Source organism: Pseudorca crassidens, chromosome 6 (genome assembly GCF_039906515.1).
Source record: "Pseudorca crassidens isolate mPseCra1 chromosome 6, mPseCra1.hap1, whole genome shotgun sequence".
NCBI lineage: Eukaryota > Metazoa > Chordata > Mammalia > Artiodactyla > Delphinidae > Pseudorca > Pseudorca crassidens.
In genome coordinates, this window is record NC_090301.1 from 71946854 (window position 1) to 71974667 (window position 27814).

The 27814-nt window shown below is 36.5% G+C and overlaps 1 protein-coding gene across 10 annotated transcripts in view; it reads left to right on the plus strand.

Moving 5' to 3' along the window:
* WDSUB1 (WD repeat, sterile alpha motif and U-box domain containing 1) overlaps positions 1 to 27814 on the plus strand; it is a 76282-nt gene that overhangs the window by 25830 nt on the left and 22638 nt on the right. For 9 of the 10 annotated variants that reach the window (XR_010944433.1, XM_067741830.1, XM_067741824.1 and 6 more), the window contains 5 exons: positions 2279 to 2312; positions 3568 to 3608; positions 3689 to 3795; positions 4530 to 4709; positions 13185 to 13325. Coding sequence is in view for 9 of the 10 variants with exons in the window: in XM_067741830.1 (XP_067597931.1) it covers positions 2279 to 2312; positions 3568 to 3608; positions 3689 to 3795; positions 4530 to 4709; positions 13185 to 13325 (503 nt within the window). In the remaining variant the exon portion in view is untranslated. Of the gene's footprint in view, positions 1 to 2278; positions 2313 to 3567; positions 3609 to 3688; positions 3796 to 4529; positions 4710 to 13184; positions 13326 to 13473; positions 13533 to 27814 lie in introns of all 10 variants that reach the window. The other variant, XM_067741829.1, reaches the window with a different exon arrangement.

Here is a 27814-nt window from a genome sequence, read left to right on the forward strand (position 1 = left end):
GAGTGAGTAGAGTTAAGGTTTTAGAGTGCCACAAAGTGGTAGGAATGGAGTACCAAAAAGACTTAACAATTAATGCATCCTTTATAAGAGAAAGTGAGGTTAAGGTGACAGGGCAGATTGTGGGTACTGAAAGAATTATATATAGCAGGGGGAAGAGTTATATATAGCAGGCAAGAAATGTATAACCAGCGGCACCAAACAATCAGAATTTTTGTTTGCTGTTGGCTCACGTTCTATTTAGGGAATATTTTGAGGTTTTATATTGTTTTAGTAGTTTCAAGGTATTTTATGTCTGTTTACAGTGGTTATAATTATTTTCTGCCTTTGAAACCCAAATCTTGAATATTGAAAACTATTATTTTTCCCTAATCCTAACTTCCTTCCCCCCAAATCTAATCAGTTATCAAATCCCATTACATCTTCCTTTGAATTCCCATTAGTCAAATTAGGGACTATAGGAGGCGAGTTTAAAATCCTTTTAATCTCTAAATGGGCACAGGTCTCTGCCCATAATCTCTAGTCTTCTTGCCTAGATTCAGTAGACTCTTAAAGAGTTCTTCATGTTTGGCCTTTTGCTTCTCAAATTCATTTTTATACCTCATCAGCAAGTGAACCTATTTCATTGCCATCATGGCTGGCTATCTGTTGCCTACAAGACTATCTAATGATGATTGAGCTTCTCAAGTGATACATCATTAGGATGAGTTAGGTTTAATTGCACTAGTGGTAGTCTCAGAAAGTGGAAATTCCTTTTAGTTTGTTTTAAGGATGCTAAGAAGTAATGAAGTTTTCCCTAAGAATTTTAGATATTCCAGAAATAATACTTTGTACTTCGAGGAATTTAGGACAAAATAAGAGTGTCTATAAATCATGTCTAGCATATACATATTAGCTGCTAATACAGTTTCTCAGTGTTTTTTGGCTGGAATTTAATGTTTAATGCTATAATTCTGGTTTTTGATGCCAGAATGCATTTATATGCTTCTTATTTGCTTGTATTTTATTTTACATTGAACAACGTACAAGTTCTATTTTGAAATTATGGCAAAGATTCTGTAGTCAAAATCCATCACCAACACTGGAGAGACTACTAAATATGAAATTTTAAGTCTTATTCAAAGGAATTTTGGTGGCATGTGGGATCCTAGTTCCCCAACCAGGGATCGAACCTGAGCCCCCTGCATTGGAAGCTCTGGGTCTTAACCACTGGATTGCCAGGGAAGTCCTTAAAAGAATTTTAAGCCTTCTAATAGGTGTGACTCCTGTGGTCAGACTGTAATCAGCTACCTTTTAATAATAATAAGTACAAATACTATTAAAGTTGTGCAGAGAGCAGTAACACTCGTATTGTTGGTATGTTTTCTTGCTTTGCAACATATATCATGGCATAACAGCTATATCGGGGGAAAATATCATGTAGAAACATATTTATCTGTTGTTCTCAATTAAGTAGTTTGTTATGTTATTGCATTTTTCTTTGTATGATGGTTTTCTTTTTCACCACTAGAATAAACCCAGATGGTTGTTTTAATTTTTTTTTTTTTTTTTTTTTTTTGTGGTACGCGGGCCTCTCATTGTCGTGGCCTCTCCCGCTGCGGAGCACAGGCTCCAGACGCACAGGCTCAGCGGCCATGGCTCATGGGCCCAGCCGCTCCGCAGCATGTGGGATCTTCCCGGACCGGGGCACGAACCCGTGTCCCCTGCATCAGCAGGCAGACTCTCAACCACTGCGCCACCAGGGAAGCCCTGGTTGTTTTAATTTTTATAGCATTGAAAGAAACAATGTAGGGTCCATATCAAGTTTAGAATCATAATTTTCAAAAATGAGTCACAATCAAGACATATATACATATTGATTAGTAATTAAGGCACGGCCATATCAATAATAGCAATGCTATTTGGAACAAGAATCAAGTAGAATGTACTACCTTTTCCTTGTAGTAGTTTTTCCCTTCGAGTTACTAACTTGATATGAGATTGCGTCTTATTTATACATTACAAATGCTTATTCTGTTTATGGCTATATAGTATAAATAGCATGTGCTAGCGTTTAATAGAGTTTATAATTTTCTGATAAATTTGGTATTTGGTATATGGCATGTAGTTTTTTTAAATAAAAGTTTATACATATGAACAAAATAGACTGCATTCTGAATGTGTGCATATCAATATGTCAGCCTTAAAAAGTTATTAAAATGATTAAAAATACTAATTACATAAATACTGTACTTTGTTTTTATAGAACTTTCACCCATAATCTTTTTTTTTTCTTTTAAAGATCAGTGGATAAGTCTGTCATAGTGTATGATACTGTAAGTATTTCAAAATCTTGTATGATCTGTATAAATTATGTTTGCTTATTAGGCTACTGAACTTCAAGTTTAGCTAGGCAAGATGAGAAAAATGTACATGTTTTTTCCGTTTAGGATGCCCAAGAATATAATATATACATTTTCAGAAATGCTAAAATAGTTATGCAGGTAAGGTATTGCTTCTGGAACAAGCCCTTAAATATTTCATTAATGGTTTTAAGATAGACAGATGTTTAGTCTGATCAAAGAAAATACAGATTTAAAGAGCATCAATATTAAAAAATCACTTTAAGTCAATTTTTCTTAAACTCTTACACCAGGTTTCCATAACAACAAAGGAGTGTTTACCCGAGGGTTTTGGGAAGGTATAGCTGAAAGCGGCTCTGTCACTTTATAGAGTCCCACCTGGATTTAGAGACTAGTATAAGAAGAGTAGGTTATAAAGGATTTGGAAAAATAGGGCTTTTTGGTAGATGCATGTGAATAAAGACCAGGTTGCATAAGTATGAAGAAAAATGAACATTTAATATATAGTGAAAGTATGATTGATGAAAATATTCGCCAAGAGAAATCGGTGTTGAGTGGGACCTTACAGTGGTTGAGCTTAGGTTGTAGCTATGCCAGCAAAGAAATAGAGATGTGAATTATCAAAGTGTAGTGGGTCAAGCAAGGAAGCTAAGCTAGTCCTCCACACAGCAGTTAAAATTATTGAGTTCTGGCAGGAAGTGGGCAAGAGTACTCAAACGAGGTGAAATAGATCCTTAATATTTCTCAGGAAATTTTCACGAGATTTTACATTCACAGAAATAGCTATAATGTTAAATTTTCTCCATAAAATATGTATATGAGTCTTAGTTAAATAGATCTAGTTGTTGGATGGCCCGCTAAGTGTACTCAATATTGAAATGACTAATTTCTACTCACTGGTCTGCAGTGGGTACAGTCAAATGCCATAGCAAAAATGCAAATAATTTCATGGTTACTATTAGTAAGTTGAGACAAATCAGCCAGGACTGTATTATACTAAAAATTTCAGCAGACAGCAGTGCTGATAATTGAGAAAGTGAAATAAGTACTTGATAATGTTATTAGTTATAAATGCTATTCTCTATTCATTGGGTAAAGTTTTGGTTTATATTAGTGACTCATAATATTAGAATACATAGAGTATATAAACCATTCAGGTCAAACAAGTCTTTATCAGTAGCTTTACTCTTGCCTGAGTAAATATAAAGCTGTTTGTGTTGTTTTTCAGAATACTGAGGATATACTTCACACCTTGACTCAGCACACCAGGTCTGAACTTAACCTCACTTTGTATTAATATAATTAAAAAATTGGTCTGAGGATATATAATAGTTGTTTTTATTAACTAGGTATGTCACGACTTGTGCCTTTGCACCCAATATCCTTTTACTTGCTACTGGTTCAATGGACAAAACAGTGAATATCTGGCAGTTTGACCTGGAAACACCTTGCCAAGGTTAGTAAGGATATCATGTGTAACCCAGTTCAGCACCATTCACCATTAAAAGGAGAAATTCAGTAATTTTTTGACAAATTATTCATGTTGCTTTTCTCAATATAAAGCATACATACAAATTTAATATAATTTAAAAATAATTTTAGAGAACCCAGTGTTAAAGTTAACCCAGACATCTACATTAAAACTGTTGGTAAATGCTTTTGGATGCACATTCGTGTATATCATACCTCCCATAGTTTTGTAAGCTCTTTATTTATACTCCATACTAATTTTTCAGATAAATATAGCCTAGAACAAAATAGAAATGGTAGTTTTATCTTGTTGCTTTTATTTTTGGTTTTCTCAAGCAACATTGACACCTAATTTAGGAGTTTTATTTTTATCACTGTCAGAATTAACCAATTAGTGGTGCTGATATGCAGATGACAGATCACATATAATACTTTTGCTGATATGAATTTTATATAATAAAGATAAACTTTTTCTGGAGTGTAAAATGTTCCAAAAGAGTAGCATTTAATGTAGCATTAAATAATACTTTATACGTAGTATTATTTGATTTTTTAAAATTTCTTAAAGGATTTTAAAGTAGAAAACACAGACTTAAGAAAATTTCATTTACTTTTTAGTACAAAGTGAGAATGTTTATAAAGGATATACTTTTTCTTGTTTTTACTTACTTTTTACTTACTTTTTGTTTGTGGGGTTTTTTTGGTTTGTTTGTTTTTAAGCAAGGATCGTGGAAGATCAACCAAAGCAATTTACTGAAGATTGGTCAGAGGACGATGTCTCAAACTGGCTTTGTGCACAAGGTTTAAAAGACCTTGTTGGTATTTTCAAAATGAATAACATTGATGGACGAGAACTGTTGAATCTTACAAAAGAAAGTCTAGCTGATGATTTGAAAATTGGTAAGACCTAGTGAAAGTTAGGCAGTCTTAAAGACAACTTTTAATAATTTACTCTGAGATTGGTTTTAATTGCATTAATGGTTTCCTCTTAATATTCTAGCACAGTAGTAGTTCTGGTATATGTCTGTGTGTAGAAGTGTAGTATATTTTTATTAGATTATGGAAAAGAAATGTTACATACTGTTTCTTTAGGTAATTAAAGCTATCATGTAACTGTAATTCTTAAAATGTATATATATTTTAAATTGTGGTATAATTCACCCTTTTATAAGTGTACAGTGCAGTGACTATTCAAGTTGTATAACCATCACCACTATCTGATTCCAGAACATGTTCATCACTTCAGAAAGAAACTCCATTCCCATTAGCAGTCACTCCTATTCCTTGTCTCTAGCTCCTGGCAACCACTAATCTACTTTCTGTCTCTAAGGATTTGCCTGTTCTACATTTCATAAAATGTATGGCCTTTTGTGTCTGGCCTCTTTTGCATAGCGTGTTCTCAAAGTTCATACATGTTGTAGTATATATTAGTACTTCACTTTTTTATGGCTGAATAATATTCCATTGTATGAATTTATCACTTTCTGTTCATCCATTCACTGGTTGATTGGATTTAGATTGTTCCCAGTTTTTAGATTTTATGAAAATTGCTTCTATAAACATTCATATACACGTTTCGTGTGGGCATCTGTTTTCAGTTTTCTAGGGCGTTACCAAATCATATTGACAGAACTTGGCCAGAAGAAGATGTCTCCTTTTGTGATTGGGAGTTGGGAATGCGTGTTATTAAACTTAATTGCTCAGGAAGAAAAGACCCTTTACCAGCTTGAGGGCTAGTAGCTCCTCAGTATGGGCAATGAGCAACATTTGGCTATATTTAATATAACTCTGAAAAGGCATCTGGCTCTTAATAAGATGACAAATTAAATAGGCCATCAGCTCCTGTACCCTCTTCCCCACCCCTTCCCCATCCCTGGAAATGCTACATAATTGAAGACTGATGAGTCTAGACACAAATAACCATCAAATATACAAAACAGAATTCTGAAAACTGTCGAGTGGAATTGGTAGATCATATGGTAACTCTGTGCTTGCATTTGAAGAACTGCCAGGCTATTTTCCAAAGCAACTGTGCTTTTTTATATTCTCACCAGCAGTGTATGAGGATTCCAATTTCTCTGCATCCTCATCAACAATTGTTTAGTTTTTCAATTATAGCCATCCTAGTGGTTTCTCATTGTGGTTTTGATATGCATTTTCCTGATGACTAGTGATGTTGAACAACTTTCCATATGCTTAGTGGCCATTTGTATATCTTCTTTGGAAAAATGTCTGTTCAGATTCTTTGCCCATTTTAAAAACTGGGTTATTTGTCTTTTTATTGTTGAGTTGTTTATATAAATTTAGATACTAGACCCTTAATCAGATATATGATTTATAAATATTTTCTCCCATTCTGTGGTTTATCATTACGCTTTCTTGAAAGTGTCCTTTGATGCACAAAAGTTATAAATTTTGGTGAAGTCCAGTTTATCTGTTTTTTTTCTGTCATTGCTTGTGCTGTAGGTGTCGTATTTAAGAAACCCAAACCTAATCCTGAATCTTGAAGATTTACACCTGTGTTTCTTCTATGACTTTTATAGTTCTAGCTCTTACATTTAGCTGTGTGATCAGTTTTGACTTAATTTTTGTATATAATGTGAGGTAAGGGTTTAGCTATATTCTTTCAGATGTATATATCCAGTTGTCCCAGCACCATTTGTTGAAAAGACTATTCTTTCCCCTTTAAATTATCTTAGCACCCTTGTTAAATATGAGTTGACCGTAAATGTGAGGGTTTATTTCTGGACTCTCAATTCTATTTCACTGATCTATTTGTCTGTCCATATGCTAGTGCCACAGTGTCTTAATTACTATAGCTTTGTAGTAAGTGTTGAAATTGAAAATTGTGTGTCCTCCATCTCTGGATTTTTTTTCTCTCCAGGATTGGTTTTGCTCCTTTGGGTCCCTTGGCATTTCCATAGGAATTTTAGGATCAACTTGTCAAATTCTGCAAAAAAGCCACCTAACTTTGATGGGGATTATACTGGATTTCTACATCAGTTTGGGGATTATTGTCATTTTAACAATATTAATTCTTCTAATCCATAAACACAGGATTTTTTTTTTTTTTTTTTTTTTTTTTTTTTTGCGGTACTCGGGCCTCTCACTGTTGTGGCCTCTCCCGTTGCGGAGCACAGGCTCCGGAAGCGCAGGCTCAGCGGCCATGGCTCACGGGCCCAGCCGCTCCGCGGCATGTGGGATCTTCCCGGACTGGGGCACGAACCCATGTCCCCTGCATTGGCAGGCGGACTCAACCACTGCGTCACCAGGGAAGCCCAGTACAGGATATTTTTATGTTTATTCAGGTCGTCTTAATTTCTTTTTCAACAATGCTTTGTAATTTTCAATGCACAAGTCATTTTTTCTTAAGTGTACAATCCACTGGTTTTTAGTGTACTCACAGAGTTGTACAACCGTCACCACTATCTAATTGCAGAACTTTTTTTTTTTTTTGCGGTACGCAGGCCTCTCACTGTTGTGGCCTCTCCCGTTGTGGAGCGCAGCCTCAGCGGCCATGGCTCATGGGCCTAGCCGCTCCGCGGCATGTGGGATCTTCCCGGACCAGGGCACGAACCCGTGTCCCCTGCATCGGCAGGCGGACTCTCAACCACTGCGCCACTAGGGAAGCCCTAATTGCAGAACATTTTTATCCCCCCAAAAGAATCCCATTCTTTCCTCTTTCTAGCCTCTTGGCAACCACTGATCTATCTTCTGTAGAAATAGGATCTACCTATTTTGGACATTTCTTTTAAGTGGAACCATACAATATGTGGCCTTTTGTATCTGGCTTTTTTAATTTAACCTTTCAAGGTTCATCCATGTTTTTGTATGTGTAAGTACTTCCTTCCTTTTTATGGCTGAAAAATATTCCATTGTATGGCTATACCACATTTTGTTTATCCACTCATCAGCTGATGGTCATTTGAGTTGTTTCTACTTTTTGTCTGTTATCAATAATGCTGCTGTGAATATATATGTATGAGTTTTTGTGTGAGTATATTTTCATTTCCCTTGGATATATGATTAAAAGTAGAATAACTACATATACCATTTTGAGGAACTGGCAGACTGTTTTCCAAAGCAGCTGTACTATTTTACATTCCCACCAGCAGTGTGTGAGCTTTCCAATTTCTTCACCTCTTTGTCAGCACTGGTTATTACCTATCTTATTGATTATAGCCATTCAATAGATGTGAAGTGGTATTTCATTGTGGTTTTTGATTTGCATTTACCTAATGATATGGAGCATATTTTCGAGTGTTTATTGGCTGTTTGTGTATCTTCTTTGGTTAAAATTGGTTTGTCTTTTTATTGTTGAATTGTAAGAGTTGTTTTATGTGTTCTGGCTATTATCAATACCTCCTTATCAAAAACAGTTTGAAGTCTTAGTGTTGTGCTCTAATGAACATAATACTCAGACACTTCTCAGTGTGCTCTAGTAAAATCTTAATTAACCAGAAAGCTTAGGAAATAGGATGTCCATAGTGAATTTACTGTTAATGAGGAGTCAAAGAGCAAAAAAGTGTTTGTTATAGAAAATCATCTATAGTGGTATACTTTCATTACATAGTAAATATAGTATGTGAACCTATTTAAGTGTCTTGGAAGCTTATGGCCTTTTAAGAAGTTAATAGAATGATGATTTTGTGAAAATAATTAGAATCAGATGGTTTTGTACTCAGGCCGTACTGTGAAAGCTATTTTTGTATCTCTAGTAACTTATTTCCTTTATAGTTTACTCTTTCTTCCTGAAAGTAGGTAATAGAGTACAGGGATTTTTTTGTTTTTGTTTTTTTTTTAAAGTTCTGGTGAATTTAGCATGTTCATTAGCTGATTTCTCATTACTCTCTCACAATAAGTTTTAACAATACCTTATCACACAGAAGCACATGACAATATAAAATAATAATTTCAGATTTCAACAAAGGATGTTTCAAAACATAAGAGAGCATAGTAAAAACAATAGGAATAGAATTCTGTCCCAATAGCCCGGTAAATAAAGTATAAGAAATTCTTACAGGATTCAATTAGTGGCCTGAAATAGTTTTTGAAGGTGAGTCTCGGGTTTAGTAGTTATGATCATTTTGACGTTCAGTGAAATAAGTTTTGGAACTACCAGGCTCAAGCCAAAATTGAAATATAATTTAAATAAGTCTGCTGTGGTCTAAAAGCTGAATTAGGAAGATCATTATAAACGGAGACAAGAACATTGCATACTCTCTAGTAAGTAAGGAATTTGCTTTGTGTTTGTGCTTAAGATTTGGAAAGTTAGCAAATACAACAAATTAAATACAGAATAAATTAGTAAGTAAATTTTTAAATAAATAAGTTTTTAAATAATTTTTTTCTGCATCATTCTATAGTATCAATATTTTAAAGTTTTTGCACAATTATAAAGGGTCAGCAGGCTAACGTTAATCTGCAGCTGCTACTTTAAGCTACAGTGGATTTCTGTTAGTCTTGAGTTTTAAGAAAAGTAGGCTCTTCCTCAAAACAGTAAATTGGAGTAATAGAGAAGTGAAATTGGGTCTAGAAAAAAATGTGTTAAGAGGCAAACTGATGAGTATGTGATAATGAATTTTACTCTTGTGATGGATAACTATTTTACTTGCATTTGCTTTTGTGGTACAGCTGTTAAAATGGTTCCTATGTCAATGTGAATAAATATGAATTTAACATGCATCATATGAAGGAAGTTAATTAATTTTCAGTGAAGTGTATTGGAGTGTTAGGGAACGAAGTAGTATATCTATAACGTTTGACACTTAAAAATTATTTTTAAGGAGTCAAGCAGTCTATCAAATCGTTTTTCAATGAGGCTTTGTAAATATACAATAAAGGAACCTTCTATAGATTTGAGTATCTGTTGGAACCTGGTGTTTTAACCTAGAGTAATAGTCCTTTTCTAGGATAGTGTTAATGAAAACTAAGGGTACAATAGACATAGTTTTAGGTAGGAAATAACTCCTTATATCTAGTGCTATATTTGCATAAGGAATATCCAGAAAGAGATTACAGGTACAAGAGATCCTTGATATTAAGAGAGGTATGTCTTAAGACATATGTGTATCCATGAATTTGTGAACTCTACGATAGCCTTTAATATTGCAGCCAAAAGGCATAAAGTATGAAGATAAAGAGCAAGGAAGTCTCTTTGAGATGTGATCCTAGGCAAGCAGTAGGTCCACTAACTAGCCACGTGATTTTCATCTGCAGTTTGGCTTCAGTTTATATCCAGGACTCAGGAATATTGCAAACTGCTACCTATCTTGGAGTTTGGAATTGCTGTAGACGATATAATGGTAGAACCATGGAATGACAAATGACAAGGAACTATTGTATATTGTGTTAGTCCTTACCCTTATATTCAACTGATTATCAGTCATAGATTTATCAGTCGTAGATTCTTAATTGGGAATGAGGTTTCTTCAAAGCGTTCCCTCTTCTTTTTGCTCTTGTCTTTCCAAGAAACCATGAAAGCACTTGAGACATTTTTATCATTTTCTGCTTTAAAAATTATAATATCAAATTATTATATCAAATGCTTTTTAAAACTTTATGCACCAGCTGTCTTAACATCTTCAGATTTTGGAAGTTTCATGTTTCAAATTCTAGTAATACTTCCTTATGTAGACTTTCACTTGTTGCCTAACTGCATATACTGTTAAGTAATAAGAACATTTACCATTTTTTTCTTTACACACAATTGAAGTGAAATAGTCCTTTCACATGTATAGGCCTGTGCACTGACCTGCTGTTAGAGTGGGCATAACCCTTCCAGTTCAGCTGCTGCTCTTAAATTGGCCTACCCCACTTTCCTGAGAGTAGGGCATTTCGGGGTCTCCATTCCTCAGGCCTATCAGATGTCCTGTTGCTTCCGCATTGATATCAATCACAGGTCTTATGGATGTTGGTGGTTTATTCTCTTCCACTTATATAGCGGGATTCATGAGGATACCCTGCTACCTTGTTTTTTGGAAGTGTCGGTGGGATTTGATTTTGCTATCTCGTTGCTCTGTTTTTATGTGGGGATTCAGAGAAGTTTAAAAATTATATTGCTTCTATCACCATCTTCTCTAAATCCTTTAAAAAATCCCTACTGTACCTATAGTTTTGTGTCCCTTTTCTTTCCTAATACAGTTTTATGTCTTGTTTTCTCTTGATCTTTCAAGTCAGAAGTTTGTTAATAAATTTTATTTTTAAAAAATAAAAAGTTTTTAAGTTTTTTTCTCCAAGAAACCAGCTTTTGATTCTGTTGTTCTGTCTCAGGGCATTGCAGAGGTGATTCAGTGACCAGCCCAATGGGCTGTAATTGTTAGTCCAGGCCATAGCGCTCTCTTGTTACCCTGCCTCCAGCTCATGCTGGTGTTGCTGCCTTAGCAATGATATTTACAGGACAAAGTTGGGGAGAGTGAAGGCTACAAGTAGAAAGGTATTTCTTCCATTTGTGTACACAAATCTCTGCTTTAAGCTGTTTCCCATCCCCTACTCTGGAACCTAGTTAGTTCTGTTTCCTTGAGGGTTTTCTGAATTTTGTTTTGTATTTTTGATGGTTATTTGTGTCCACACTCCATCAATTCTCAATTATGTAGCATTTCCAGGGATGGGGAAGAGGGTACAGGAGGTGATAGCCTATTTAATTTGTCATCTTATTAATAGCCAGATGCCTTTTCAGAGTTATAGTAAATATAGCTAAATATTGCCCATTGCCCATACTCAGGGTTTACTAGCCCTCAGCTGGTAAGGGTCTTTTCTTTCTGAGCAATTAAGTTTAATAACACTCACTGCCAAACCCCAATCACAAAAGGAGATGTCTTCTTCTGGCCAAGTTCTGTGCATATGATTTGGTAACTGCTTGCCTGAGGGCATTCTTAAATGACATTAAAATTAGAAAAGGGTAACACACAATTTAACCTTATCCAGTACATTTTGAAATAGGGTTTCTATATTCTTTATTAATAAACATTCTAAATATTGGCACACATGTATATTCGACAGGGTAATATATATATTGTTTTCAGAATATTAAATACCTCTATATCCTTATTACATGTTGTATAATTTTCCCCTTAAATGATATGACTTAATTATTTTAGTAGTTACGTAATTATTAATGTGTCTAATTAGTCCAATTATAAAAGTGTTTATAACATGGTGCTTTTAAAAAATTGTATTAAAAATCCTCAATTTTGTTTCAATGAATTACATAGGAGGTAAGTCATAGGAAAGCAGTAAAGCAGTTCCTAAGATGTAGGCAGCTGCTAGGTTGACTTACCATACTTGCATAGATATGGTCAATGAGTCCAAATAGATTTGAACAGTTTATTACTCATGGCACAGCAGGCAGCATGAGCTTCATATTTAAATTGGTTGCCCTTTCCACCTAGTCTTGTGGGGGCAATTTGTGTTGGTGTCATAGCTGAGGAACCCTGAGTTTATGAAACCCCCCTCCAATCGTATAAAGGGACTGCTAGCAGACTAGTCCAAGAGGAAGACATTATCTTTGTTCTTGTCAGGAAACAAATCTGCCCTCAGACTGGGAGGGAAACACTATCTCTAGCTTCCAAGTAAGTTTGCAGACATCCTTGAAAAGATTGCTAGACAAAAGGTGTCATAAGGTGTGTATAAACACATGGAGAATTACCTTCCAATCAGAAAGAAAGCTGATTTGGCTTTTTATGGGAACTCTGAGGTGTTCTGAAATGTTGTTCTTTTTTCCTACCCACCCTACACCCTCCAAACACCTCCACCTAAAATAGAACTGTCAGCTAGATTATCTAAAAATATAAACAGATAATCACACTAAACTTCCTAAACTTCATTGTATTAATCTTCCCGAAATTAAAAACTAAGATAATTTTAAAAACTTAAGATAAAAGTAATACAAATGAATGAAACATATGTGTAGAGTCTTGGACAAACATATGAACTTTATTTGAGATTGTGTTTCATATGAGAATCAGCAAGTAATATACCCAACTTCATAATGTTTAAAAATAGATGGAATTTTTATATTATCAAATTGAACATCTTTAGAAATGATTTTTAGGAAATTTTTTGTTGTCTAAATAAATTAACCTATAATAATGAGCCTTTTCTGATTTTGTGTGGTATATTAGTATTTGGGCAATCTGAAATTCTTGAGGAACTTTGAGAATCAAAAGTTATTTAGAACTTGCTGAGTTATTTTAATCACACAGTATTCTATACTACAAATATTGATTAAAGAATTTATAAAGAAAAGGTTCCATGTGGTAAAACTGGATGTCTGAAGATTTTTGGTTGTAGTAGATGAAATTTCTCTTTGCTGAAGACTTGCATAAAGGTTAGAAGTAATAGTTCTCCAGCCCTAACAGAATAATTTCTTTTCAGAATCTCTAGGGCTGCGTAGTAAAGTTCTGCGGAAGATTGAAGAGCTCAGGACAAAGATGAAAACGCTTTCCTCTGAAATTCCTGATGAATTTATATGTCCAATAACTAGGGAGCTTATGAAAGATCCTGTCATTGCATCAGGTATGTGATGCTATTCTAAGTTTCAGGGCATATTATGTACTAAATAAATAATGTAGACAGTTCACAGAAGTTTGTGTTTAAATGTGAAACTTTTTCAAAATTTATTTCTCATAAGTTCTTTTTTTTTTTCTTTTTAAAAATTCCTTAGATCTGAGGTGAACTACTAAACATTGTATGTTTCTTAATGAATAAAATTGGATGGAGCAGGTTTGGATAAGATTAGAGACAAAAGAAATAGTCTTGACAAGCCTTACTTAAACTTGTGAAATATGTATTTAGTTACTAGAATGTATAGTTAAAATACTGTTTTTTAAGATAGACTGTTGAGATCTATTATATTTATTTTGTCTATCATGAATTTAAACAACCTTACAGAAATAAGAATTTAAAGGATATAAAGTTACATCATTTCACATTAATTTCTAATCTTTGTAAATGAACACAGACATACATACTTTACATAGTTGTAATCAGTGAATCCATATCGTGCTTTTTATTTTTAAGACTATTATATACATTTCTGAATATTGGCTTAGTCTACATAATTTTCAGTGTTAATAACTTTATTACACTGGAGCTCTGTGCTACAATTTGACTCTTCTACTATTTGGTGTATGTATATGTTTGAAAAGCTTTATGTTGTTAATAGCATTGTGCCGATATCTTGGTACTCCTTTCATTGTGTTGTTACCATTACTTAGGGGTATTTTCATGACATGTGTTCCCCAAAGCAGAATTAACTGATCAGAATATATATATATATATATATATATATATATATTTTTTTTTTTGGCGGTATGCGGGCCTCTCACTGCTGTGGACTCTCCCGTTGTGGAGCACAGGCTCCGGACGCGCAGGCTTAACAGCCATGGCTCAGGCCCAGCCACTCCGCGGCATGTGGGATCTTCCTGGACCAGGGCACGAACCCGTGTCCCCTGCATCGGCAGGCGGACTCTCAACCACTGTGCCACCAGGGAAGCCCCCAGGATATTTTATGAATGTTAAAAAGAGGAGTTTTGATAGTTCTTGTTAGACTTTTATTAGATTGTTTTCTAGGAAAAAATAGTTTAGAATGCTACCAGAAATGTATGTAAGTGTACCTGTTTTTCCAGTTTTGTGATCATTGAATTTTAGAACTCATTTATTTTTGCAAGTTTAACACTTATTTGAAACTGTATTCCTTTTTTTAAAATTAATTTTTTTTTTGCTGAATTTACATTTATTTACTCCGATTTTGTTTCTTATGCCAGTAGTGTACTTTTACAGTTAAACTAAATTATTGTTAAACAGTAAGTAAAAATCTTAAAAAAGTCTTTAAGAAAGTGTGCACATGTGGGCCCCTTTCTATTTGTTTTTATTTCTCAGAAATCTTTAGACTGCCTCATTTCTGGTCTGGATCAGTTATAGTGAAGGCAAAATTCCACTACAGTGGAGGAGTAGTGGAGTGTAGTCTGAGAGTGAGTTGATGGTTGATGGGGGTGATAATAAACTGGGACTTACGTCCTAAACTTACCCAGCTCATCAGAGAGACAGGTATACCAGATTTGGGGAAATTTGTAATTAGATGCAGGCATTAATTATTTAAATACATCTTTTCTTAATTGTAGTAAAATACACATAAAATTTACTGTCTTAACCATTTTTAAGTGTATTACACTATTGTATAACCAATCTCCAGAATATTTTCTTCTTGCAAAACTGAAACTATATACCTTCTTGTTTCTGTGAATTTGACTATTCTACATATCTCATATAAGTGGAACCATACAGTGTTTGTCTTCTTGTGTCTGGCTTATTTCATTTAGCATAATGTCCTCGAGGTTCATCCACATTGTAGCCTGTGTCAGAATTTCGTTCCTTTTTAAAGCTGAATAATACACCATTGTATGTGTACACATCTTGTTTATCCATTCATCCATCAGTGGATGTTTGGTTTCCTTCCAGCTTTTGGCTATTATGAATAATGCTGCTTTGAACAGGGATATACAAATATCTCTTTGAGTTGCTGCTTTCACTTCCTTTGGGTAAATGCCCAGAAGTCGAATTGCTAGGTTATATGGTAATTCTTTTTTTTTCTTTTTTCTTTATTTTTCACATCTTTATTGGTGTATAAATGCTCCATGGTGTTTGCGTGCCGCACAACAAAGTGAATCAGCTATATGTATACATATATCCCCATATACCCTCCCACTTGAGCCTCCCTCCCACCTTCCCTATCCCATCCCTCTAGGTCGTCACAAAGCACCGAGCTGATCTCCCTGTGCTAAGCAGCAGCTTCCCACTAGCCATCCGTTTTACATTTGGTAGTGTATATATGTCAGTGGTACTCTCACTTCATCCCAGCTTTCCCTTCCCCACCCCGTGCCCTCAAGTCTTCCCTCAAGTCTGTTCTCTACGTCTGCGTCTTTATTCCTGCCCTGCCACTAGGTTCATCAGTACTGCTTTTTTAAATTCCATATATATGCATTAGCATACGGTATTTGTTTTTCTCTTTCTGACAGTCTTCACTCTGTATGACAGATTCTGGGTCCATCCACCTCACTACAAATAACTCAGTTTTGTTCCTTTTATGGGTGAGTAATATTCCATTGTATATATGTGCCACATCTTCTTTATCCAATCATCTGTTGATGGACATTTAGGTTACTTCCATGTCCTGGGTATTGTAAATAGTGCTGCAATGAACATTGTGGTACATGTCTCTTTTTGAATTACGGTTTTCAAGGGTATATCCCCAGTAGTGGGATTGCTGGCTCATACGGTAGTTCTATTTTTAGTTTTTTCAGGAACCTCCATACTGTTCTCCATAGTGGCTGTATCAATTTACATTCCCACCAACAATGCAGGAGGGTTCCCTTTTCTCCACACCCTCTCCAGCATTTACTGTTTCTAGATTTTTTGATGATGGCCATTCTGACTGGTGTGAGGTGATACCTCGTTGTGGTCTTGATTTGCATTTCTCTAATGATTAGTGATGTTGAGCATCTTTTCATGCATTTGTTGGCCATCTGTATGTCTTCTTTGGAAAAATGTCTATTTAAGTCTTCCGCCCATTTTTGGACTGGGTTGTTTGTTTTTGTGATATTGAGCTGCATGAGCTGCTTGTATATTTTGGAGATTAATCCTTTGTCAGTTGCTTCATTTGCAAATATTTTCTCCCATTCTGAGGGTTGCCTTTTCATCTTGTTTATGGTTTCCTTTGCTGTGCAAACGCTTTTAAGTTTCATTAGGTCCCATTTATTTTTATTTCCCTTTAGGAGATGGGTCAAAAAGGATCTTGCTGGGATTTATGTCAAGAGTGTTCTACGTACGTTTTCTTCTAAGGGTTTTATAGTGTCTGGAATTACATTTAGGTTTTTAATCCATTTTGAGTTTATTTTTGTGTATGGTGTTAGGGTGTGTTCCAATTTCATTCTTTTACATGTAGCTGTCCATTTTACCCAGCACCACTTATTGAAGAGACTGTCTTTTCTCCATTGTATATCCTTGCCTCCTTTGTCTAAGATAAGGTGACCATATGTGTGTGGGTTTATCTCTGGGCTTTCTATCTTGTTCCATTGATCTATATTTCTGCTTTTGTGTCAGTACCATACTGTCTTAATTACTGTAGCTTTGTAGTATAGTCTGAAGTCAGGGAGCCTGATTCCTCCAGCTCCGTTTTTCTTTCTCGAGATTGCTATGGCTATTCGGGTCTTTTATGTTTCCATATAAATTGTAAAATTTCTTGTTCTAGTTCTGTGAAAAATGCCATAGGTAATTTGATAGAGATTGCATTGAACTACCCTGCTTTGGGTAGTATAGTCATTTTCACAATATTGATTCTTCCAATCCAGCAGCATGGTATATCCCTCCATCTGTTTATGTTATCTTTGATTTCTTTCATCGGTGTTTTATAGTTTTCTGAGTACAGGTCTTTTGTCTCCTTAGGTAGGTTTATTCCTAAGTATTTTATTCTTTTTGTTGTGATGGTAAATGGGATTGTTTCCTTAATTTCTCTTTCTGATCTTTCGCTGTTAGTGTATAGGAATTCAAGAGATACTGTGCATTATTTTGTATCCTGCAACCTTACCAAATGCATTAGTTCTAGTAGTTTTCTGGTGGCATCGTTCAGATTTTCTTTGTATAGTATCATGTCATTGAAAACAATGACAGTTTTACTTCTTCTTTTCCAATTTGTATTCCTTTTATTTCTTTTTCTTTGAATGCTGTGGCTAGGACTTACAATACTATGTTGAATAATAGTGACGAGAGTGGACCTCCTTGTCTTGTTCCTGATCTTAGAGGAAATGCTTTCAGTTTTTCGCATCGAGAATGATGTGGCTGCTGGTTTGTCATATATGGTCTTTATTATGTTGAGGTAGGTTCCCTCTATGCCCACTTTCTGGAGAGTTTTTATCATAAATGGATGTTGAATTTTTTCAAAAGCTGTTTCTGCATCTATTGAGATGATCATATGGTTTTTATTCTTTCATTTGTTAATATGGTGTATCACATTGATTGTTTTGCATATATTGAAGAATCCTTGCATCCCTGGGATAAATCGCACTTGATCATGCTGTACAGTCTTTTTAATGTGCTGTTGGATTCTGTTTGCTAGTGTTTTGTTGAGGATTTTTACATCTATATTCATCAGTGATGTTGGTCTGTAATTTTCTTTTTTTGTACTATCTTTGTCTGGTTTTGATATCAGGCTGATGGTGGCCTCCTAGAATGAGTTTGGGAGTGTTCCATCCTCTGCAGTTTTTTGGAAGAGTTTGAGAAGGGCGGGTGTTACCTCTTCTCTAAATATTTCATAGAATTCCCCTGTGAAGCCATCTGGTCCTGGACTTTTGTTTGTTGGAAGATTTTTCATTATGGTTTCAATTTCATTACCTGTGATTGGTCTGTTTATATCTTCTCATTCTTCCTGGTTCAATAGTGGAAGGTTGTACTTTTCCAAGAATTAGTCCATTTCTTCCAGGTTGTCCATTTTATTGGCATATAGCTGCTTATAGTAGTCTCTTATGATCTTTTGTATTTCTGTGGTGTCAGTTGTAATCTCTCCTTTTTCAGTTCTAATTTTATTGATTTGCGTCCTCTCTCTTTTTCTTGCTGAGTCTGGCTAAAGGTTTATCAATTTTGTTTATCTTCTCAAACAACTTACAGTTTTATTGATCTTTGTTATTGTTTTCTTTGTTTCTGTTTCATTTATTTCTGCTTTGATCTTTATTTCTTCTACTAACTTTGGGTTTTGTTTGTTCTTCTTTCTCTAGTTCCTTTAGATGTACGGTTAGATTGTTTGAGATTTTTCTTGTTTTTTGAGGTAGGATTGTATTGCTACAAACTTCCATCTTAGAAGTGCTTTTGCTGCATCCCATAGGTTTTGTATCATCATGTTTTCTTTGTCATTTGTTTGTAGGTTTTTTTTTTTTTTTGGCGGTACGCGGGCCTCTCACTGCTGTGGCCTCTCCCGTTGCGGAGCACAGGCTCCGAACACGCAGGCTCAGCAGCCACGGCTCAGGGGCCCAGCCGCTCCGCAGCATGTGGGATCCTCCTGGACCGGGGCACGAATCCGTGTCCCCTGCATCAGGAGGCAGACTCCCAACCACTGCGCCACCAGGGAAGCCCTGTAGGTATTTTTTTATTTCTTCAGTAATCTATGGTTATTTAGCAGCACACTATTTAGCCTCCTTGTATTTATGTTTTTTTACAGTTTTTTTTTTTGTGTGTGTAATTGATTTCTAATCTCATAGTGTTGTGGTTGGAAAAGATACTTGATATGATTTGTGACCCAAGATGTGATCTATTCTGGGGAACTTTTCATGTGCACTTGAGAAGAAAGTGTACTCTATGCTTTTGGGTGGTATGTCCTGAAAATATTAATTACGTCTACCTGCTCTGTTGTGTCATTTAAAGCTTGTGTTTCCTTATTTATTTTCTGCCTGGTTGATCTGTCTGTTGGTGTAAGTAGGGTGTTAAAGTCCCCCACTATTATTGTGTTACGGCGAATTTCTCCTTTTAAGGCTGTTGGTATTTGCCTTATGTATTGAGGTGCTCCTACGTTGGGTGCATAAATATTTATAATTGTTATGTTTTCTTGGATTGATCCCTTGATCATTATATAGTGTTCTTCCTTACTTCTTGTAACAGTCTTTATTTTAAAGTCTATTTTATCTAATATGAGTATTGCTACTCCAGCTTTCTTTCGATTTCCATTTGCATGGGATATCTTTTTCCACCCCCTCACTTTCAGTCTGTATGTGTTCCTAGGTCTGAAGTGCGTTTCTTTTTTTTTTTAACATCTTTAGTGGAGTATAATTGCTTTACAATGGTGTGTTAGTTTCTGCTTTATAACAAAGTGAATCAGTTATACATACACATATGTTCCCATATCTCTGAAGTGTGTTTCTTGTAGACGGCCTATATATGGGTCTTGTTTTTGTATCCATTCAGCCAGTCTGTCTTTTGGTTGAAGCATTTAATCCATTTACATTCAAGGTGATTATCGATATGTATGTTCCTATTACCATTTTCTTAATTGACTTGGGTTTGTTTTTGTGGGTCTTTTTCTTCTCTTGTGTTTCCCACTTAGAGAAGTTCCTTTAGCATTTGTTGTAAGGCAGGTTTGGTGGTCCTGAATTCTCATAGCTTTTGCTTGTCTGTAAAGCTTTTGATTTTTCCGTCGAATCTGAATGATATCCTTGCTGGGTAGAGTAATCTTGGTTGTAGGTTTTTCCCTTTCATCATTTAAAATATATCCTGCCACTCCCTTCTGGCCTTTAAAGTTTCTGCTGAGAAATCAGCTGATGTCCTTATGGGATTCCCTTGTGTGTTATTTTTTGCTTTTCCCTTGCTAGTTTTAATATTTTTTTAATTTAATTTTTGCTAGTTTGATTAACATGTCTTGGAGTTTTTCTCCTTGGCTTTATCCTGTATGGGACTCTCTGCGCTTTCTGGACTTAAGTGGTTATTTCCCTTCTGGTGTTAGGGAAGTTTTCAACTATGATGTCTTCAAATATTTTCTCAGACCCTTTCTGTTTCTCTTTTACTTCTGGGACCCCTATTATTCAAATGTTGGTGTGTTTAATGTTGTCCCAGACGTCTCTGAGACTGTCCTTACTTCTTCTCATTCTTTTTTTTTTATTCTGCTCCATGGCAGTTATTTCTACCATTTTATCTTCCAGCTCACTTATCCTTTCTTCTGCCTCAGTTATTCTGCTATTGATTCCTTCTAGAGTATTTTTCATTTCAGTGATTGTGTTGTTCCTCACTGTTTGCTCTTTAGTTCTTCTAGGTCCTTGTTAAAACGTTTCTTGTATTTTCTCCATTCTGTTTCCGAGATTTTGGATCATCTTTACTGTCCTTACTCTTAATTCTTTTTCAAGTAAGTTGACTATTTCATCTTCATTTATTTGGTGTTGTAGGTTTTTACTTTGCTCCTTTGTCTGTAACATTGTTTTGTTGTTTGTTTTTTTTTTTGATGAGTGGGATTGTGTTCCTGTTTTACTGGTTGTTTGGCCTGAGGCGTCCAGCACTGGAGTTTGCAGGTGGTTGGGTGGAGCTGATCTTGGTGGTGAGATGAGCACCTCTGGGAGGCCTCACTCTGATTAATATTCCCTGAAGTTCTCTGTTAGTCCAGTGATTTGGACTCAGTGCTCCCACCACAGGAGCTCAGGCCCAACCTCCGGCTGGGAACCAAGATCCCGCAAGCTGTGCGGTTCAGCAAAAAATAAGAAAAAAAGGAGTAGTACAATAACAAAGAATAAATAATAAAATAAATTTAGGAAGATAAAAAATGCATTAGGAAAATAAAAATATAATTGAAACAACTGCAACAAGGTAAAAGAAAACCACAACAGAAAAAAGAGAAAAAAAGGGTAGGGGGAACAAGCCAAAAGGAACAAACAATAACAAAGTATAAAGAATAAAATAAAATTGGAAAAATAAAAGATTAGAAAAAATAAAAATATAAAGGAGTCAACAACAAGGTAAAAGTGAATGCCAACCTAAAAGAAGAAAAAAAAAAGCCTTGGCTATTGGGGGCGGAGCTTATGCAGGGGTGGAACTTAGGTAGGGGCGGGGCTTAGGCTGTGGTGAGACCTGTGGGGGGGGTGGTTATGTTTAAGCATGGGGCGGGGCTTAGGCTCAAGACCCGCACAGCTGTCAGAGGCCTTGGGGGCGAGGCCTAGGCTTAGGACCTGCGCAGAAGGGGAGAGGCAGCACGTCCAGAGGGCCTCCGGAGTGTGGAGTTCCAGAGTTTGGAGGTAGGGCCCTATGTGAGGGTGCGTGGGTGGGGTTTAGGCCCAGCTCATTGGAGGGGGTCTCAGGCGGTGTCTCTGAGTGTAGATGTAGGGCCCTAGGTGAGGGTGTAGGGCTGGGGCTTGGGCTCTGCGCAGCAGAAGGGAGGGTCTGAGGGCAGAGGATTATGCCCACAAGGGCAGCAGGCTCCCCGGTGCCCAAATGGGCAGGCAAAGCGCTGGCCGCATTCCTTTCCATTCTTCCGCCCCCAACAGTCTCCCCCATCACTGCTGGACCCCAACCATGGGTGGGTCCCGCTGCGTGTAGGAACTCTTCCCCTCCCCCAGCCGCCCCTCAGGGGTGCTGGTCCCAGAGGTCTGGCCTTTACTTTTGCTCCCCCTTCCCTCCCTCCCACTCTCTCAGGACCTGCATGGCTAGAGGGGGCCTAGGTGGACAGAGGATCAGGACCGGGATCTCTGCAGGCTCCCAGGGGCCCAGTTGGGCAGGGGAAACCCTGGACATGCTCCCTTTTGATCCTCTGCCCTCCTAATTGTCCCCCACTTCCCCCTTCTGGGTGTGGGATCCCTTCCCCTCCCCCAGCCGCCCCTCAGGGGTGCTGGTCCCATCCCGCCTCCACTTCTCCTCCCCCATCACTGCCCCTCACACACACCTCACGTCCTACCCGGTCACTGGGGGCTCCTCTCATCCCCTTAGGTGTCCATGGTCCCCCACTGGTCCCTGGTAGGTGCTCTAGTTGTGCAGAGATGCAAATTCTGTGTCCCCCTAGTCTGCCATCTTGACTCCGCCCTGTCTTGCAGTCTTAATGTGAATGTTTCTGTAGAATAAATTACCTAAAGCTACAGTTAGTGAAGGATACTGACAAATTGTCCTCTCAACATTATATGGGGTCCCTATTTCCCATATCCTTGCCTCTACTGGGTGTTAGCAATCTTAATCTTTCTCATTCTAATAAGTGAGAAGTAATCTCACTTTGCATTTTTTTGTATAATATTGAGTTTGAGCGCTTTTAAATGTTTTTAACCACTTATAATTCCTTATGTGACTCTCTTATTCATCAGCATTTAATTCAAATTTAATTTCATTATTTTTAGTTATTATTTAGTAAGAAACATACTTAATGGGAGCCACTATGATCTAGTTGTTGAGCATATGCACTGAAGAACCAGACTGCCTGGGTCTAAATCTGTTTCATTACTTATTAGCTGAGTTACCTTGTGGGAGGTTATATAATCTTGCTGTGTCTCATTTTCCTTATGTACAAAATGGGATACTAGTACTTAACCTCATGGGATTCTTATAAGAATCAAATGAGTTAATGCATGTTAGGTACTTAAAAGAGCACCACTCAATGGCAGTAAACTCGTTTAATTTCAGGCTATGAAATTTTCTCTGAGCATGGTAATGGCTGTATATTTTTGGCTTTGGTATGTTATATCAGGACCCTTATTTGCAACTGAAAGTAACTCAACTTGAATTAGGTTAAGCTTAAATGGTAATTATTAATAGTTACTGTAAGTGAGTCTCAGGAAAAACTGGCACCAGAGACGTGAGTGTTGTTGGGGGACTGTTTCTTATCTGCTCCAAGGCTTCTGAATAGCCACCTTCTGTGATACTCAGTGTGCCTCTTCCATGTGTTAGAAAAACATGAACACCTGTAGGTCCCAAATTTTACATTTTACAGTTTCACCCACCAGAAAGGGACCATTCTGACATTTCTCTCTAGTGCCAACTCCAAAAATCCCAGAGGCTCCCAACCTGATCCAGGAGCCTACCCCAGTGCTAGTCTCTGCAGGCATGAGGTGCAGCGCTGAGATTTGTCTGACCGTGGAGAGTAGAATTATATATAAATGGAGCAACATCATAAGGAGGATAGTGGTGGAAGGGACAGTTTCCAGAAAAGGGGTACTGACCAAATAATAAATATTCACTACCTAGATTTTGCCATATTTTCCATATCTTCAATTTCTAAGTAATATATACTTTCAGCTTACATTTCTACTTTTACCCAAAGGTTGGTAGAAAAACTGTTTTAAACTTTGCAAATTGTTTGATTAGTTTTGAGGTTGTGTTTTGGGAAAGGGGTGTCTAGTTTTGTTGCATGGAATCAAATGTGAAACTGTATTTCTTTGGGGAGTTAGAGATTTTCCTTGTATGTTTGTTATAAAATTTATATGGTTAATTTTTTATAAAGTTTCGATGGATATTTGAAGGAAAAGTATTTCTTCTCTTTGGTTCCAAAATTATTTTTTGCAACATTATTGATATATTACAGTATATCAATATATAGATAGATATAGATATCAAATTGATAATTGTCTAATTCAGATCCTCTGTATCATTGCTATCCAGTAGAACTTTTTGTGATGATGGAACTGTTCTTTGTACTGACCATTGTAGTAACATCAGGCACATGTGGTTACTGAGCACTTGAAATGTGGCTACTGTTACTGGGGATATGAATATTTTACTTAATTGTGATTGATTTAAATTCAAATAGCCACTTGTGGCTACTGTATTGGACAGTACAGCTCCATAATCTATTTTTTTGGATAAAATTTATTGAGGTATAATTTAAATAATAATATCTCTTCATTTTAAGTATACAGTGTGATGAGTTTTTGAAACGTGTATACCTGTGCATCCACCATCATGATCAAGGTATAAATGTTATCATCATCCCAGAAAGTTATTTTATCCCCTTTACAGTCAATATTTTTCCACCCCTGGCCTTATGTAACCACTGATCTACTTTTTGGCACTCTAGATCATATTTGCCTGTCTAGAATTTGATATAAATGGAATCCTTCAGTATATACTTTTGGTATCTGGCTTTTTTCACTCAGCAGAATGCTTAGGATTCATTTATATTATTGCACATATCAGTAATTCATTGCTTTGAATTGTTGAGTAGTGTTCCATTACATGGATATACCATAGTATATTTATCCATTAACTGTTAATGAACTTCTGGGCTTCTCCAGTTTATGGCTATTATGAATGAAGCTACTGTAACATTCATGTACATGTACATGTCTTTGTCTGGACATGGTTCCTTTCTCTTGGTTAGTTAGGAGTGAAATTTCTGTGTTGTATAGTAAGTGAATGTTTAACTTTCGAGAGAGACTGCCAAACTGTTTCTCAAAGCAGTTGCACCATTTAAGTTCCCAACTGAAAATTCCAATTTCTCCACATACTTGCCAACATTTGGTATTGTTAGTCTTTTAATTTTTGCCATTCTGGTGGGTGTGAAGTGGTATCTCATTGTACCTGTAATTTGCATTTTTCTGATTATTAGTGTTGTTGAGATTTTATCCTGTTTTCTTCTAGATGTTTTATAGTTGTATATTTTATGTTTAGGTCTATGATTTATTTCAAGTTAATGTTTGCAAGATAAGAGTAAGCTTTTCTTCTTTTCCTAAATGGGAATTCAATTGTTCCAACAGCATTAATTGAGAAATCTTTTCCCATTGAATTATTTTAGCAACTTTGTTGAAAATCACTTGACTGTATTACTGGTCTGTTTATAGATTTTCTGTGACCTGTTGATCTTTATGTCTGTCCTTGTGCCGGTTACATCAGTGCCTTGATTACTGTAGCTTTATCTTGAAGTAGGTCTTCTTTTTCTTTTCTTAATTAATTAATTTTTGGCTGTATTGGTTCTTTGTTGCTGCGTGCAGGCTTTCTTTAGCTGTGGCGAGCAGAGGCTACTCTTTGTTGCAGTGCACGGACTTCTCATTGTGGTGGCTTTTCTTGTTGCGGAGCATGGGCTCTAGGCACACGGGCTTCAGTAGTTGTGGCACACAGGCTCAGTAGTTGTGGCTCGTGGGCTCTAGAGCTCAGGGTTAGTAGTTGTGGCGCATGGGCTTAATTGCTCTGCGGCATGTGGGCTCTTCCTGGACCAGGGCTTGAACCCATATTCTTAACCACTGTGCCACCAGGGAGGCCCTTGAAATAAGTGTTGAAATCAGGTAGTATAAGTCATATTAGTTCTTTTTTTTAGCATCTTTATTGGAGTATAATTGCTTTACAATGGTGTGTTAGTGTCTGCTGTATAACAAAGTGAATCAGCTATATGTATACATATATTCCCATATCTCCTCCCTCTTGCATCTCCCTCCCACCCTCCCTATCGCACCCCTCCAGTTGGACACAAAGCACCGAGCTGATCTCCCTGTGCTATGCAGCTGCTTCCCACTAGCTATCTATTTTACATTCGGTAGTGTATATATGTCCATGCCACTCTCTCACTTTGTCACAGCTTAACCTCCCCCCACCATGTCCTCAAGTCCATTCTCTACATCTGCATCTTTATTCCTGTCCTGCCTGTAGGTTCTTCAGAACCATTTTTTTGTTTTTTAGATTCCATATATATGTGTTAGCATATGGTGTTTGTTTTTCTCTTTCTGACTTCACTCTGCGTGATAGTCTCTAGGTCCATCCACCTCACTACAAATAACTCAATTTCATTTCTTTTTATGACTCAGTAATATCCCATTGTATATATATGCCACACCTTCTTTATCCATTCATCTGTCAGTGGACACTTAGGTTGCTTCCATGTCCTGGCTGTTGTAAATAGAGCTGCAGTGAACATTGTGGTATGTGACTCTTTTTGAATTACAGTTTTCTTGGGTATATGCCCAGTAGTGGGATTGCTGGCTCATACGGTAGTTCTATTTTTAGTTTTTTCAGGAACCTCCATACTGTTCTCCATAGTGGCTGTATCAATTTACAGTCCTACCAGCAGTGCAAGAGGGTTCCCTTTTCTCCACACCCTCTCCAGCATTTATTGTTTGTAGACTTTTTGATGATGGCCATTCTGACCAGTGTGAGGTGATACCTCATTGTGGTCTTGATTTGCATTTCTCTTAACGATTAGTAATGTTGAGCATCCTTTCATGTGTTTGTTGGCCATCTGTATATCTTCTTTGGATAAATGTCTATTTAGGTCTTCTGCCCATTTTTGGATTGGGTTGTTTGTTTTTTTGATATTAAGCTGCATGAGCCGCTTGTATATTTTGGAGATTAATCCTTTGTCAGTTGCTTCATTTGTAAATATTTTCTCCCATTCTGAGGGTTGTCTTTTGGTCTTGTTTATGGTTTCCTTTGCTGTGCAAAAGCTTTTGAGTTTCATTAGGTTCCATTTGTTTATTTTTATTTTTATATCCATTTCTCTAGGAGGTGGGTCAGAAAGGATCTTGTTGTGATTTATGTCATAGGGTGTTCTGCCTATGGTTTCTTCTAAGAGTTTGATAGTGTCTGGCCTTACATTTAGGTCTTTAATCCATTTTGAGCTTATTTTTGTGTATGGTGTTAGGGAGTGTTCTAATTTCATTCTTTTACATGTAGCTGTCCATTTTTCCCAGCACCACTTATTGAAGAGGCTGTCTTTTCTCCACTGTATATTTTTGCCTCCTTTACATATTAGTTCTTTTTCAAAACTGTTTTAGTTATTCTTGGTCTTTAGCATATTTCTGTATAGACGTTAGAATTACTTTCTCAGTTTTTATGGAATAGTGTGCCAGATGTTTTTCTGTGTGTGTGTGTGTTAAAAAATAAATAACACTACTGTACACTTAAAAATGGTTAAGAAGGTAAGTTTTAAGAGTATGCACATTGTTCTGTGACAGATCTCTAGAACTTTTTCATTTTGCAAAACTGAAATTCTCTATTTATTGAACAATTCTCCTGTTCCTCCTCTCCCCAGCCCCTGGTAACCACAGTCTACTTTCTGTTTCTATAGTTTACATACCTCATATAAGTGGAATCATACAGTATTTGTTTTTTTGTGGCTGGCTTATTACATTCAGCATAATGTCTTAAAGGTTCATTAAGGTTGCTACAAATGGCAGGATTTCCCTTCTATTAAGGCTGGATAATATTCTATTGTATGAGTATACCCTATCTTGTTTATCCATTCATCCATTGTTGGACACTTGGGTTGCTTCTCCCTCTTGGCGGTTGTCAGTAATGATGCTGGGAATATGGGTGTGCAGATAGCTCTTTGAGATTATGTTTTCACTTCCTTCGGGTATATACCCAGAAGTGGAATTGCTGGATCACATTGTAATTCTATTTTTAATTTTTTTGACGAGCCTCCATACTATCTTTTATAGTGGCGGCACCATTTTACATTACTGCCAACAATGCACGAGGGTTCTTATTTTTCTGCATTCTCACCAACACTAGTTATTTTCTGGTTTTTGTTTTGTTTTGTTTTGATAGTGACTATCCTAATGGGTGTGAGGTGA